Source organism: Hypanus sabinus, chromosome X1 (genome assembly GCF_030144855.1).
Source record: "Hypanus sabinus isolate sHypSab1 chromosome X1, sHypSab1.hap1, whole genome shotgun sequence".
Taxonomy (NCBI): Eukaryota; Metazoa; Chordata; class Chondrichthyes; order Myliobatiformes; family Dasyatidae; genus Hypanus; species Hypanus sabinus.
Window position 1 is genome coordinate 40,445,377 of NC_082738.1, and position 15,724 is coordinate 40,461,100.

The 15,724-nt window shown below is 40.7% G+C and overlaps 1 protein-coding gene across 2 annotated transcripts in view; it reads left to right on the forward strand.

Annotated features, from left to right (window-relative positions):
- LOC132384481 (collagen alpha-1(XVIII) chain-like) overlaps window positions 1–15,724 on the forward strand; it is a 98,099-nt gene that overhangs the window by 71,996 nt on the left and 10,379 nt on the right. For both annotated transcript variants that reach the window (XM_059955633.1, XM_059955634.1), the window contains exons 19-22: window positions 416–461; window positions 4,280–4,329; window positions 6,102–6,230; window positions 14,730–14,777. In XM_059955633.1, the coding sequence (XP_059811616.1) occupies window positions 416–461; window positions 4,280–4,329; window positions 6,102–6,230; window positions 14,730–14,777 (273 nt within the window). The remainder of the gene's footprint in view (window positions 1–415; window positions 462–4,279; window positions 4,330–6,101; window positions 6,231–14,729; window positions 14,778–15,724) is intronic.

Below are 15,724 nucleotides of genomic sequence, written 5' to 3' on the forward strand. Positions count from 1 at the left end.
GAATTACAACAAACAGTAAATAAATTATAGTAAACCCATGGGGCTAAACAATCTGAAGTTGCAAAGGCATCTATCTGATGCTTTCGTCCTTTGATGCCAACATACTTTCTGGCCAACATACCTTCTCTCAAGATACTTCCATTAGCAAACAGTACACTGTACATTGATCTTGTGTCTTGCGCAGACTAATGACTACATTTGATAGTCCAAGATGAAAGTGTGAAATGGAGGCTTTGTTCTCTCTCACTCCTTTGATAGATTGTTCGTGCTTCAATGCAACATGACCTGGGAATAGATCACAACAAAGGCTAACACCTTCAGCAAATGACACTGTGCTTTCTTTCTTGTGGTGATTCATCATTGTGTCACCCATGGCGATGTCACCCTGAATAATCTGAAGTGTTTCTTCCACCAGGTGAATCATGAACAGCAAGACGGCACTCACACCACCAGGCACCCAGGTACTTTGACCTATTACAGGAATACTTTTCAACCAAACCCAAAAATATATCAAGATTACAGCTTTTATATATTTCATACATTTTGTCCCCCAAGCATTTCACCATACTTCAACCCACACTTCTTTTAAATTTATTTTTCATGCCTTCAATAACCAACCTCATTTTTAAATTAGGGCAACACAAAAAAAAATGCTGGAGGAACTAAGGAATTCAGGCAGCATCTATGGAGCTGAATAAACAGTCAATATTTTGGTCTAGAGGAGTGGAAACGAAAGGGACCGAGTGCAGGGAAGGGAAGGAGTACAAGCCGATAAGGTGTGAAACCAGAAGAAGGGGAAGGTGGGTGGGTGAGGATAAAGTAAGAAATAGGTGATAAGTGATAAGTGGAAGGGGTAAAGGGCTGAAGAAGAGAGAAATGATAGGAGAAGACTGAACCATGGAAGATAGGGAAGGAGGAGAGGAACTAGACGGTCATGATGGGCAGGTAAGGAAAAGAGGAGTGAGAGTGAAACCAAAATGGGGAATGGAAAAAGAGAGAAAGGAGAGGGGGAAGCAATTACCAGAAGTAAAGGAAATCAATGTTCAAAACTGTCAGATTGGAGGCTACCCAGGCGGAATATGAGGTGTGTTCTTTTTGCTGTAATTCTAGGTGGGTCTCTTTTACTGGTGTACACTTTACAATACTTATGCAAAATTATTAGAGGTTATGTTGATGAAAAAGGTGACTGAACCAGTTATTGGTTCTTTACATCATTTTAAAGAAGTAGTTTTGGTGTTTGTCGAGTAACTTGGTGATCAACTGGGCATTAAATATCCTTCTCTTAAGCAATAGTTAACACCCAAAAACAATTTAAAAACCACTATTTGATCTTCAGCATTAGAAAGTCATTTTGTAGGTATTATGTAACAACAATGCAACTGACGATTGAAAAGAATCCTTTAGTACTTCTAGCAGAGGTTCAAATGATTAAAGTAATGATAAAATCTAACATTATTTACTTTGATAATCTAAATGGGGCTCAGTTTATTTGATGCTGGCTTCTGGGCAGAGATCCTGGTGAGACAGAGGCCACAGCCTTGTTTCGGTCAGCCAAGGTTTAATGCCAAATGTCCCTCCAGGTGTCAAGAGGCCTCAGAATGTACTATGGGAATGGGCAAGGTACATTGTGAAGATTAAGTTGTCATCGCAGTGGATGGGTTTCAAGATCTGTTCCTATTTCTCAAAACCACACAAGAAATACAGTACTTACCTTTGGATCCTTTCAGTATTCACCAATACTTGGCCCATTGCCTTCTAATTCAGGTGCCTGTCTGGATATTTCTTACATGTTGTGAAGGTACCTGCCTCCTTCACCCTGAACAATCCAAGTTCCAAACACACTAGGTGAAAATTTCTTCCTCAGGTCCCCTCTCAATTTCTTGCCCATTACCCTAAACATTGGGTTGTTGCATTGGTTATTGTCAACAAATCAAACTTTTACTGTTTCCTCTGGCATTTTGGAGGCTGAGGGAAGACCTGATAGTACAAGGGCAACACAGTAGCACAGCACTTTACAGCACCAGTGTCCCGGATTCAATTCCTGCTGCTGTCTGTAAGGGATTTCCCAGGAAAGAAATGTCAAATGCCGGAGGACATGCATTTGGGGGAAAGTTTAAAGGAGACGTGTGGGGTACATTTTTTACACAGAGGTTGGTGGATTCCTGAAATATGCTGTCAGGTGGTAGAGGCAGAGGTGATAGTAATATTTCTGAGGCATTCAAACAGGGATGTGAACATTCAGGGTATGGAGAGTTATGGATCATATGCAAGCAGATAGATTTAGTTTAATTTAGAAGCATGGTTGGCACAGGCATTGTGGGTAAAAATATCTGCTCCTGGACTGTACTGTTCTACATTCCACACTCAGTGGAGATACACTCCTGTACTTAATGAAGTGGCCTCTGAGTGTGTGTTCATGGTCTTCTGCTGTTGTAGTCCATCCACTTCAAAGTTCAACATGGATGTGGTCAGAGAAGCTCTTCTGCACACCACTGTTCTAATGCTTAGCATTTGAATTATTGTCACCTTCCTGTCAGCTTGAACCAGTCTGGCCATTCTCCTCTGACCTTTCTCATTAACAAGCCGTTTCCACCCACAGAACCTCCACTCACTGGATGTTTTTTTTTGTTTTGCGCACTGTTCTCTATAAATTCTAGAGACTGTTGTGCATGAAAATCCCCGGAGATCAACAGTTTCTGAGATACTCAAACCACCCCATCTGGCACCAACAATCATTCCGTGGTCAAAGTCACATTTCTTCCCCATTCTGATGTTTGGTCTGAACAACAACTGAACCTTGTGACCATGTCTGCATGCATTTATGCATTGAGTTGCTGCTACGTGATTGGCTGATTAGATATTTGCATTAACGAACAGGTGTACAGGTGTACCTAATAAAGTGGCCACTGAGTGTACTTTCTATCTAAACCCATGGCTGCTAGTTTTAGTACCTCCATGGAAAGCTTCCCACCTACCATGATTTATGTCCATCATAATGTTATATGCCGCTACGACCTCCACCCCCTCCCCCCACCTCCCAAGCTCCTCTACTAGAAGGAAAACAAACCCAATCATCTGGTCTCACTGAAAGGCTCCATACCCGGCGACATCTTGGTGAATCTTCACTGTAGCCACTCCAAAACAATCACTTCCTTTCCATGGTGTGGTGACCAGAACTGCATAGAATAGCAGGAAAGAAGCTGTCCTTGAGCCTGCTGGTATATGTTTTCAAGGTTTTACATCTTCTCCCCAGTGGAAAGGGGAGGACGAGAGAATGTCCAGGGTGGGATGGATCTTTGACCATGTTGGCTGCTTTACCAAGGCAGCAAAGAATGTAGACAGAGTCCATGGAGGGGAGGCTGGCTTTCATGATGGACTGGGCAACGTGCATATCTCTCTGCAATTCCTTGTGTAATTCCATTTGCCCTCTTAGCCATCTTATCTAAAGGTTCTGCCATCTTCAGGAATCATTGGCCTTATACTTCAAGGTCCCCCTGCTTCTCCATACTCCTAGGCCCCTACCACTTAAATGCCCTTGCCTTACACGTATCAAAATCTGCCATTGTTACACAGCCTAAGCCAATACTTCAACTCTTCCACCCACCAAACATTGGTTATAAGAATTCAAATACTGAGATAAATAACCAATACATAAATTTAAAATCCTAGCAGGTGCCATATGAAAGTCATGGGCCCAGCAGAGAAAACTTCATTTCTGTACTGTTTTACAGCTGTATTTGGTATGCGGGCAAGCATCTTTCTGAAAATATTCATGTGGGTGTTGATAAATGCAAATACTATGTGAAGAATAGTGTTTAAAGAAATGTCACTTTTTGATGTCTTCCCAGAGTTGTTAACTTTATATGTGATGACACTCAATCAGCAGTGTCACCATAAGATTTATTTTCTTGCAAGAATTTACAGGAAAATAAAGCAATGCAATAGAATTTACAAAGACCAACAAACAGTCAATGTGCAAAAGAAGACAAATTGCATAAATAAAAAATATAATGCTGAGAAGCAGTTGGAAATAGTCTTGAGAGTCTGTAGATCATAGAATCTGTTCAGTGTTGAGATAGGTGAAGTTATCCACGCCAGTTCAGGAGTTTAATGGTTTTAGGGTAATTTTCCTAAACTGGGTGGTGTGGTTTAGTGTACAACTAAAGTAATTTCCATAATCACCCAAACTATTCTGGTACGGTATCTTAATAGAATTGGATGCAACAACCAATTTTATAATTTGCAGATGTAGTTATTCTCTATTGTGTCTCTTTTGCAGATTTCCAAGGTCACAAGTCCAGTGACAATCCATCTGACGGCATCCTAAAGGTAACGGCAGAAATGGTCAATATCTAGGTTTACATTATCTTCATTGTAGAGCTGCAAATAAAAATAAATTCATCCAGATTACAGTGATTGTAAGGGAGAAAAGCATCAAGCACTGAGGTATTTGTTCATTTAATAACTGTAGAAATGCTGAAAAATGCAACAGGAACTCTAAGGCCAGTCTGCCTACATAATTTACTATGATGCTTCTTTTTTAATTTGTTACTGCAACATTACTCTAACAGTTTCATTATTGGCTTATTATTTATTGCTATTAGAGGTGTAAGACTGGCCTGCTTTCACTTCTAGCTGTTATTCTTGAATGGGATCAAGATTGTGAGGAGGCGGTGATGGTCCATGAACCTTTGCTTTCCTCCATGTGCTTTTAACATACCACAATGAAGAGTTTCATATTCTTCGGTGGAAACTCCATTTGCTGTGGATAGCTGCCTTTCGGACGTTAGGATGGAGGACTTTGGGAGGGTGCCAGTATTTGATTTCTAACACAGAAAGTTCTGAAGAGAGGCAGCGTACCTCTCTGACATACTGAATTGACAAGGCTAATTTTGTATCAGTGTCTGTGCAGAAAATAAGAACTCTGCAGAGCAATAACGCTTTAGTAACAAATAACCTGCTGGACCAACTCAATGGGTCAAGTAGCTTTTGTGGGAGGAAAGAAATTGTCAACAGATCCACTTGAAGTCCTGCATCAGGAATGGTAATTAAACTTAATGTTTATAAAGAACCATTTTACCATCACCTTGGTTGTCACCAGAAAAACCAGCATTTATTGTCTTCCCCTAGCTGCCCTTGAGGAGGTGGTGTAGAGCGACTGTCCTCTGGTGAAGGTAACCCCACAGTGTTGTTGGGAAGTAAATTCCAGGACAAAGACCTAGCTGTAATGAAGGAACTCCAATAGATTTACAAGTTAGGATGTGTGTGAGCTAGTCCTGATGAAGGTTCTTGGCCCGAAATTTCGAATTTTTTTTTCCTTTTCACAGATGCTGTTTGACCTACTGAGTTCATCTAGCATTTTGTGTTTGTCACTCTGGATCTCCGGCATCTGCAGAATCTCTTGTGTTTTGGATGCGTTTGAGTTGGAAGGGATCACCCAGGTTACAGTGTTCCCACAAATCTGCTAGCTCTGTCTGTCTACATAGTAGAGTTCATGGATTTGGGGAGGGGGCAGTGTCAGAGTAGCCTTGGTTAGTGTGTTTTGTAGGCAGCACTCCCCTGAGTGTTGAGATTCTTAGACAGCATCATTAGAAATGTACCTAACCAGGTAATTGGAGAATATCCTATTCTGCTCTTGAAATGTGCCGTCTAGATGGTGAAGAGACTTTGGAGACTCAGAATGTAGGTCCATCACCTGTTGAGTTTGCAGTTAGAAGCTCTCAGTTCTGATGGGAGTTTGACAAGCACTGCTGGAGATTCAGATGTGGTGGACAGTGGACACAATCAGAGTTCAGGCAGCGCTGAAGCCCTCATCAGAGCATAAATTCATTTTGAAGTATCATACTTGAGTAATGATGGGTTAGCCAAGGTCTTGGAGAGTGCTGACCAACGCCAGTATTGGGCATAGCCAGAGGACTATAAATTCAGAAAAGAGGGGAAGAATGAGTATCGACAGGAAAACAAGGCCCAACAAGCCTCAATTCAAAGCCTGCTCCCTCAGCTCCAGTCAGTGCAAAATGGCCACTCATTGTCTTTCTACAAGATAACAGCTCTGCCTATAGTGCTCCACAGTGAGCCTAATGCGTTTTTTATTGTAACAGAGCCATGTATTTAAGAATCTCGAACTCATGCTGAAGGCTACTGCTGAGATGCCAGAAGGTTCCCTGGCCTACGTAACAGAAGGAAATAAAGTCTTCATTCGATTGCTTAATGGTTGGAGCAAACTTTGTGTGAGTACCTGTTTATTCACAGAAACTATGCCAAGAAAAAATGGACTGACATTTATATGGCGCCTTCTGGAATTTAACAGTAACATGGACAATCCTGGGCAGTACCTGTTGTCCCATCACTCCTGACATCATAGGTGAAAAGTTGCATTCCTATCTTCTTTAACAAAATAAATTGTAAAAGGTTGAGGGCAGATTATTTATAAAACAACTAAGTCTATTGTTTCATGATACAATGATGATATATTCATGATATAATGAATATATGCACAGTGGCCACTTTATTAGGTACACCTGTACACCTGCTAGTTAATGCGAACATTTAATCAGCCAATCATGTGGCAGCAACTTGATGCATAAAAGCATGTAGAAGTTTCATTGTTTTTCAAACTGAACAGAATGGCACCCCATACACCTTCAATCTACAGGCCATAACACTCAAGGGCTTGGACTATATTTTTTTTTACTGATATTGTAGTTATATGTACTTTGTGCAGTGTATGACTGTTGGTAATGTGTTTTGCTCCTTGGGCCTGGAAGAACGCTGTTTTGTTTGGCTGTATTCAAGTGTATGGTTGAATGACAAACTTGAACTTGAACTTGATTTAGTAAGGGCATCAAAGGTTACAGGGAGAAGGCAGGAGAACAGAGTTGTGAGGGGAAATAAATCAACCATGATGGAATGGCAGAGCAGACTGGATGGGCTGAATGGCCTAATTCTGCTCCTGTGTCTTACGATCTTGTGTTACTACAGTGAAATAATGGGTTCCATCATAGAATGGAATCATAAATGGATTAATATAATGAGTGTAGTGAAAGTAGTTACACTAAGAAGTAAACAAAAGGCAAAAGAATACTGGGGTAGAAAATAATGAGATGATTTTATATTTACATTGTATTTTATTATAGTCTGGAATATAATGGTAGAAATTGTTGGGAGAATGACCTAACAGAGGAAGGTCACAACAGTCGGGTCTCTGGCACTGAGAATGGCTCTGCGGCTCAGAGGAAAGTGGGGAAAAGAGACTAACTGTCGTGGTAGGGGAGTCAATGGCTCAGGGATCCGACAGAAGGTTTTGTGGATGAGGTTGAGATTCATGAATGGTATGTTGCCTCACACATGCCAAAGCCAGGAACATCTCAGATCGAGTCCATAGCATTCTTAAGTGACAGGCTGAGCAACCAGAGGGTGTGATCCACGTCGGTACCAATGACTAACCAATGCTATAGGGTGTTTTGAGGAAGTTACCAAGAAAGTTGATGAAGGAAAGGCAGTGGATGTTGTCTACATGGACCTTAGCAAGGCCTTTGACAAGGTTCCATGTGAGAGTTTGGTCAAATAGGTTAAGTCGTTTGGCATTCAGGATGAGGCATTAAATTGGATTAAACATTGGCTTTATGGGAGAAGCTAGATGTTCGCCTGTTTGACTGCAGGCCTGTGAATAGAGATGTGTTGCAGGGATTGGTGTTGGGTCCATTGTTGTTTGTCATCTATATCAATATTCTGGATGGTAATGAGGTAAACTGCATATGACACTAAGATTGTGGCTGTAGTGAACAGCAAGGAAGGCTATCAAAGCTTGGACCAGCTGGAAAAAATAGGCTGAAAAATGACAGACAAGTGCTAGGTGTTTCACTTTGGTCGGTCCAACCAGGGTAGGTCTTACACAGTGAGTGGTAGGGCACTGAGGAGTGCGGTAGAACAGAGGGATCTGGGAAAACAGATCCATAATTCATTGAAAGTGGCGTCACAGGTAGATAGGGTCACAAAGAAAGCTTTTGGCACATTGGCCTTCATTAATCAAAGTATTGAATACGGGAGTTGGGATGTTATGTTGAAAATGTATAAGATGTCGGCGAAGCCTAATTTGGAGTATTGTGGCAATTTTGGTCACCTAACTACAGGAAAGATATCAATAAGGTTGAAAGAGTGCAGAGAAAATTTACAGGGATGTTGCCAGGATTTGGACCTGAGTTATAGGGAAAGGTTAAATAGGTTAGGACTTTATTCCCTGAAGCATAGGAGAATGAGGGGAGATTTGATAGAGGTATCCAAAATTATGAGTGGTATAGATAAGGTAAATGCAAACAAGCTTTTTCCACTGAGGTTATTGGTTAATATTAAAGAGTGAAATGTTTCAAGGGAACGTTAGGGGAAACCTCTTCACACAGAGGGTGGTGAGAATGTGGAACAAGCTAGTAGCAGAAGTAGTGGATTCAGGTTCAATTTCAGTAATTAAGAGAAATTTGGATAGGTACATTGATGGGAGAGCTATGGAGGGCTATGGTCGAGGTGTGGGTTGATGGGAATAGGCAGCATAGTCTAGATGGGCTGAAGAGTCTGTTTCTGTGCTGTAGTGATCTCTATAACTCTATGAAATAGTAGATTCAATAGTAACTATTGAAAGGAAATTGATAGATATTTTGTGGATACTTAACGGGTCTATGGAGAAAGATCTGAATGGTGGAGTTAATTGGATAGTTCTTTGAACAGACAGCATAGGTACAGTGAGTTGAGTGGCTTCCTTTGTGTCAAAGTGTTTTATGGTTCTTCACTATGACACAACCCAAAAGATTGATGTGCTAATCCTTGGTAGTGTTGATTTTCATTGACATGTTAGTCATGCTCAAATGGTATCACATTGCTTCATGTGACCTTTGCTATTCAAAATAGTAAAGTCACAGTTCTGTTAATTATGTGTGCTGAGCTTATACACTCAGTGGCCACTTTTAGGTTCAGGATGTACCAAACAACTTCTTGATCACGTCCGCATATGTTTATGCATTGAGTTGCTGCCACATGATTGGCTGATTAGATATTTGCATTGTCGAACAGGTGTACCTAATGAAGTGACCCAGACCAGATCAGCATGCAGATGTGGGAATTAAATGCAGCACCTCAAGTAACAAAACAAAACATAAGTGCAACCAATTTTTCTTTAGATTTTTATAAATAAAAGTTTTAGTGTGTTGCAGCATTGTGATTCTTTGCCTCTGAGTCAAAACAACAACTTGCATTTATATAATAAAACTTCCCAAAGCGCATCTCAGGAGTGTTAACGGGACAAACTTGACATCAAGCAGCAGAACCCAATTCTAGGGCAGATGGTCATGAGCATTGTTAAAGAGGGAAGTTTCAATGTGCAGCTTGAAGAGAGTGGGATGGAGAAGTCGAGAGGTTGCCGAGGGAACCTCAGTTTAGTGCTTCAACTGCCAGTGGTTGAAGTCAGGGATGCACAAGAATTGGACGAGAGCAGAGTTCAAAGGACTGAAGGTGTTTTCAAATGCGATGAAGCAAGGATGAGAATTTGAAAAATGAAACATTGTCAAAACAAGAGCAAAGATAAATTGTTCCAATTAAAGGAATGATGTAAATTGGTCTCAGTATAGGTCAGTATAGATTTCTCTGTGATTCATATATTTTCTGTCATTGTCTGTACAGACATATTTCTTCTGGTTCTTTTTACATTGATTAATTTTGATTCATTTGCTAACCAGAACCTATAGTATAAAAAAAAGCAGATAGAGACAAATACTGCATTTGCAGCTGTAAAGGTTCAACAGGGGTCCTGTAGAGAATGAGCAAAAGTTGCGTACCATGGCTTGAGTTGATGATTAATCTTGACAGGTCTCATACTGGAATTCAGATACATTGGGAGCCCTTGTTTTCTGTGTATACAATGTCATGGTATCAAGCTAACCAATCATGACATGAGCAGTATAACTAGAGATTTGCAGATTTTACTATAAACTGTATCGAATCAAAAACAGCTACTTCCCCCAAGCCTCTACCCAGTGGCCTCCCGTACCTAATAAAGCAGCACCTGAGTCTTCTGCTGCTGTAGTCCAATCCACTTCAAGGTTCAATGTGTTGTGTGTAAAAAAGCTGCTCTTCTGCCTCACCACCACTATATACACATCACCTGGCACTTTATGTACATACACACAGTCTATGATTATAATAGCTACATTGTGTTTTATATTTATATTTATTGTGTTTTTCTATTGTGTTCTTTGTGCTTATTGTGTTTTTATGCTGGACTGGATCCAGAGTAACAATCATTTCATTCTCCTTTACACTCGTGCACTGAAGGATGATGATAAACAATCTTGAATTATAAATCATTTACTGTTGCCAAGATTTTCCATTTGGCAATCACTGACAGGAACAAATGGAACAGATGGAAGAAAAGAATCAAGAAATTATACCATGAGTGTGTTTTCAAACTGACACAACATATGCCATCTGAGGTGTAGTAAGTTTTTATGTTGGATCTTTTTACCTGCTGTTTACCTGTGACTTCAGACTAAACATGGTACACATCTTTTTGTGGAACACTGCATCTAGCCTTCAAAGCATCAAATCCAACACTATCTCCAAACCACTATTCACGGGTATGCGTGTTTGTGTACACAGGCCCTTCATGTATGTTTGGTCAGAGACTTTCTATAAAAGGTGGCAGAAAAAATGATTTTTGAAATTATATGAATAGGCTAAATCTGAAACTGCTGGAGGAGCTCAGGAGGTCAGGCAGCATCAATAGAGTGAAATTTTGTGCGTGTGATCCAAATTTCTGGCATTGGCAGTCTCGCTTGAGTCTCCTTCTGAGGCTTAAAGGTTTATTTTAGCCTCTATTATTCAGGGTGGAAAACCATTGAGTACCCTGCAGTCCATTCAGATTCAGATTTATTTATCACATGTATGTTGAAACATGATCTCAGTGGCCTCCCGTACCTAATAAAGCAGCACCTGAGTCTTCTGCTGCTGTAGTCCAATCCACTTCAAGGTTCAATGTGTTGTGTGTTCAAAGCTGCTCTTCTGCCCACCACTGTTGTAATACCTGGTTATTTGAGTTATTCCTGTCAGCTTGAACCAGTCCGGCCATTCTCCTCTGACCTCCCTCATGAACAAGCTGTTTTTGCTCACAGAACTGCTACTCACTGGATATTTTTTGTTTTTTGCACTATTCTCTGTAAACTGTTTTGCAAGGAAACCCCAGGAGATTAGCAATTTATGTGATACTCTAACCACCCCATCTGGCACCAACAATCATTTCACGGTCAAAGTCACTTAGATAACATTTTCTTCCCCATTCTGATGTTTGGTCTGAACATCGACTGGACGTCTTGACCATGTCTGCATATTTTTATGCATTGAGTTACAGCCACATGATTGGTTGATTAGATATTTACATTAACAAGCAGGTGTACCTAAAAAAAAGTGGCAACTGAGTTTATAGTGAAATGCGTCATTTTGCGTTAACAACCAACACACCTAAGGATGTGCTGGGGGCAGCCCACAAGTGTCGCCACACATTCCGGAGCCAACAAAGCAACCTTTCATTTAATCAAAAAGTAAGTGAGTAAACTTTGAAAATGTTGAACATTCTCCTATTTATTTTTAAAGGGAAATGTATGATGGTTTTGGAGGTGCTCTCAAATTAAGACAATATTGGTTGTTGTGAATAAGCATGTTTCATAGTGAGGAAATTTAGTTTGTTCAATTTTATTGTCATTCAACCATATACATGTACATAGCTAAATAAAACATTGTTCCTCTCGGACTAAAATGCAAAACACAGTACATACCTGCATAGCTACACACAGCACTATAGTTACGAAACAACACATTGAGTTATAATACAGTCACGAAACATTAGCACAAGTCCCTGAGTGGCATGGCCTCGTTTAATGGTGAATGGGATGTTGTCCTGGAGCCACGTTTCGGAAGAACAAGCACACAGCAGTTCCTCATCTCATGCTGGGTCAGTTGCAGATGAAGGTAATCCAGTTTGTTTTCCAGGGAGCAAAAAGTGCTGGATCCTTTAAAGTTTCTTTTTCACGACCCAGACTCAGGATCTGAAATGAATATCTCAATGGATTAAAAACCAAAACTCATGCGATTTTGAGCCAGAATATCATGATTTTGTGTCAGTTTCTGATGAAAAAAATGTTGTTTTTCCAGTGGGGAAATAATGAGCTACAAATTAACAAAACATGGAGTGGGAACCAAACTGAAGAGACTGAGGAAGAGGCGGTTGGCTCACAAATAGAGAGAGCTTGGAGACAGTATGTGAGGGAGGTTAGGCAAGTGATAGAGAAAGGACGCGCTCAGACTGATGGCTTGAGATGTGTCTATTTTAATGCAAGGAGACTTGTGAACAAAACGGATGAGCTTAGAGCGTGGATCAGCACTTGGAGCTATGATGTTGTGGCCATTACAGACCTGGATGGTGCAGGGGCAGGAATGGCTACTTCAAGTGCCAGGCTTTAGATGTTTCAGAAAGGATAGAAAGGGAGGCATAAGAGGTGGGGGGGGGGGGGTGTGACACTGCTGATCAGAGATAGTGTCACGGCTGCAAAAAAGGAGGAAATCCTGGAGGGATTGTCTACTTAGTCTCTGTGGGTGGAAGACAGAAACAGGAAGGGGTCAATAACTCTACTGGGTATTTTTTATAGACTACCCAATAGTAACACGGACATCAAGGAGCAGATAGGGAGACAGATTCTGGAAAGGTGTAATAATAACAGGGTTGTCTTGGTGGGAGATTTTAATTTCCCAAATATCGATTGGCATCTCCCTAGAGCAAAGGGTTTAGATGGGGTGGAGTTTGTTAGGTGTGTTCAGGAAGGTTTCCCGACACAATATGTAGATAAGCTTACAAGAAGAGAGGCTGTACTTGATCTGGTATTGGGAAATGAACCTGGTTAGGTGTCAGATCTCTCAGTGGGAGAGCATTTTGAAGATAGTGATCACAATTGTATCGCCTTTACCATAGCACTGGAGAGGGACAGAAACAGACAAGTTAGGGAAACGTTTAATTGGAGTAAGGGGAAATATGAAGCTATCAGGCAGGAATTTGGAAGCATAAATTGGGAACAGATGTTCTCAGGGAAATGTACAGAAGAAATGTGGCAAATGTTCAGGGGATATCTGAGTGGTATTCTGTATAGGTACGTTCCAATGAGACAGGGAAAGGATGGTAGGATACAGGAACTGTGGTGAACAAAGGCTGTTGTAAATCTAGTCAAGAAGAAAAGAAAAGCTTATGAAAGGTTCAAAAAGCTAGGTAATGATAGAGATCTAGAAGATTATAAAGCTAGCAGGAAGGAGTTTAAGAGTGAAATTAGGAGAGCAAGAAGGGGCCATGAGAAGCCCTTGGTGGACAGGATTAAGGAAACCCCCAAGGCATTCTACAAGTATGTGAAGAGCAAGAGGATAAGACATGAGAGAATAGAACCAATCAAGTATGACAGTGGAAAAGTGTGTATGGAACCGGAGAAGATAGCAGAGGTACTTGATGATTACTTGATGAATTCACTACGGAAAAGGATCTTAGTGATTAGAGGGATGATTTACAGTGGATTGAAAAGCTTGAGCATATAAACATTAAGGAAGAGGACGTGCTGGAGCTTTTGGAAAGCATCAAGTTGAATAAGTCTCTGGGACCTGACGAGATGTACCCCAGGCTACTGTGGGAGGCAAGGGAGGATCTCTGCATGAACTTTGCATCATCAATGGAGATGAGAGAGGTTCCAGAGGATTGGAGGGTTGCAGATTTTGTTCCTTTGTTCAAGAAAGGGAGTAGAGATAGCCTAGAAAATTATAGACCAGTGAGTCTTACTTTCGTGGTTGGTAAGTTAATGGAAAAGATCCTGGAGAGGCATAATATGATTAGGAATAGTCAGCATGGCTTTGTTAAAGGTAGGTCGTGCCTAATGAGCCTGATTGAATTTTTTGAGGCTCTGTCTAAACATGTTGATGAATATGGATTTCAGGAAGGCATTTGAGAAGATGCCCCATGCAAGGCTTATTGAGAAAGTAAGGAGACAATGGGATCCAAGGGATCCATGGACATTGTTTTGTGGATTCGGAATTCTGCATGGAGGTCGGTGACCAGTGGTGTGCCTCAGGGATCTGTTCTGGGACCCCTACTCTTCGTGATTTTTATAAATGACCTGGATGAGGAAATGGAGGGATGGGTTAGTAAATTTGCTGATGACACAAAGGTTAGAGGTGTTGTGGATAGTGTGGAGGGCTGTCAGAGGTTACAGCGGGACATTGATAGGATCCAAAACTGGGCTGAGAAGTGGCAAATGGAGTTCAACCCAGATAAGTGTGAGGTGGTTCATTTTGGTAGGTCAAATATGATGGCAGAGTATAGTATTAATGGTAAGACTCTTGGCAGTGTGGAGGATCAGAGGGATCTTGGGGTCCGAAGTAAGGAGAGGGGGAATGGAATTGATGGGATTGCATTGGTGGGAGTTTGCATGGATCTAATTGGCCAAATAACCTCCCCAAATGGCACTGTAAAGCACTGCACTAACTACTACACTATCGTGCCTCCCCCATGGAAAGCTTACAATTGATGAATTGATTGAGATCCATCAATTTAATGACTGCAGTAGAAATAACTTGTAATCATGTATTTAAAAAACATGCTAAAGCTGGTCACTATTTTTAAACATATTTCTTTAACATATTTCTGGTCTCCCTGATAGCTTGAAGACTTCTTTCCTGGTATTGCTTCTGATGATCCTGCAGTATCAGTAAGTATGCTCCACTTTAGCTATAGATAGCACTGATCTTTCTATTAATGTCCATATAATCAGCTGACTTTTAATCAGTAAATGAGTCATGTGGAATAGTTTCCACAAGTAAAATCTGATAGTGTCGACTTCTTTTACTTCTTTACCATGTATGTGGTAATTAAAACTAGAGGGCAGCCATCATCCAAAACTGAAAAATCTTTCTCTTCATCTCTATGGTCTCATCATTTGAGTTAATTAAAATATGGTGCAGCCTTTGGAAAAATTTCCTGAATTCTCTGTTCAAAACATATATTTTTACAGACACAAAAAAATATCAGGTTTGCAATGATAACTTCCAAACTTGGTCTCTGAGCATGGTCCAAATGCATTAGAGTGAACAGGTCATGTGCGAATGACGGGAAGGGGAGGAATGGGACAAAGTCGTTGAAGAGACTGTGTGACAATTTTACTGTTGCCAATGGAGACTGTTGTCCTAGTGTGCTTTCTCTGAATTTATATATGATTGTGTGTGAAGTTCTACAAAGTAACATGTTTAGGGCAGACCATTTAACCTTCAGCAATGTCTCTTCATTTTTGAATGAAGCTTGGAAAAGCAAATAGAGTTCACGGTAAGTGCTAGTCATCTTGTGATAGGTCTTTAACCTATGGTGATTCTCGTGGGAAACTCTTATACCACATCAACACAAGCCATGAGGGGTGCTAACACAAGGTGTTCCTCTTCCTTAATGTTTATATGCTCAAGCTTTTCAATCCACTGTAAGTCATCCCTATAATCACTAAGATACTTTTCCGAAGTGAATACTGAAGTGAAGTATTCATCAAGTACCTCTGCTATCTCCTCCGGTTCCATACACACTTTTCCACTGTCATACTCCAGTGTGTAGACAAACTTGTCAGCAAACATGGCCAACTTAATGCTCAATCCACAAAATATAAAGGAGATA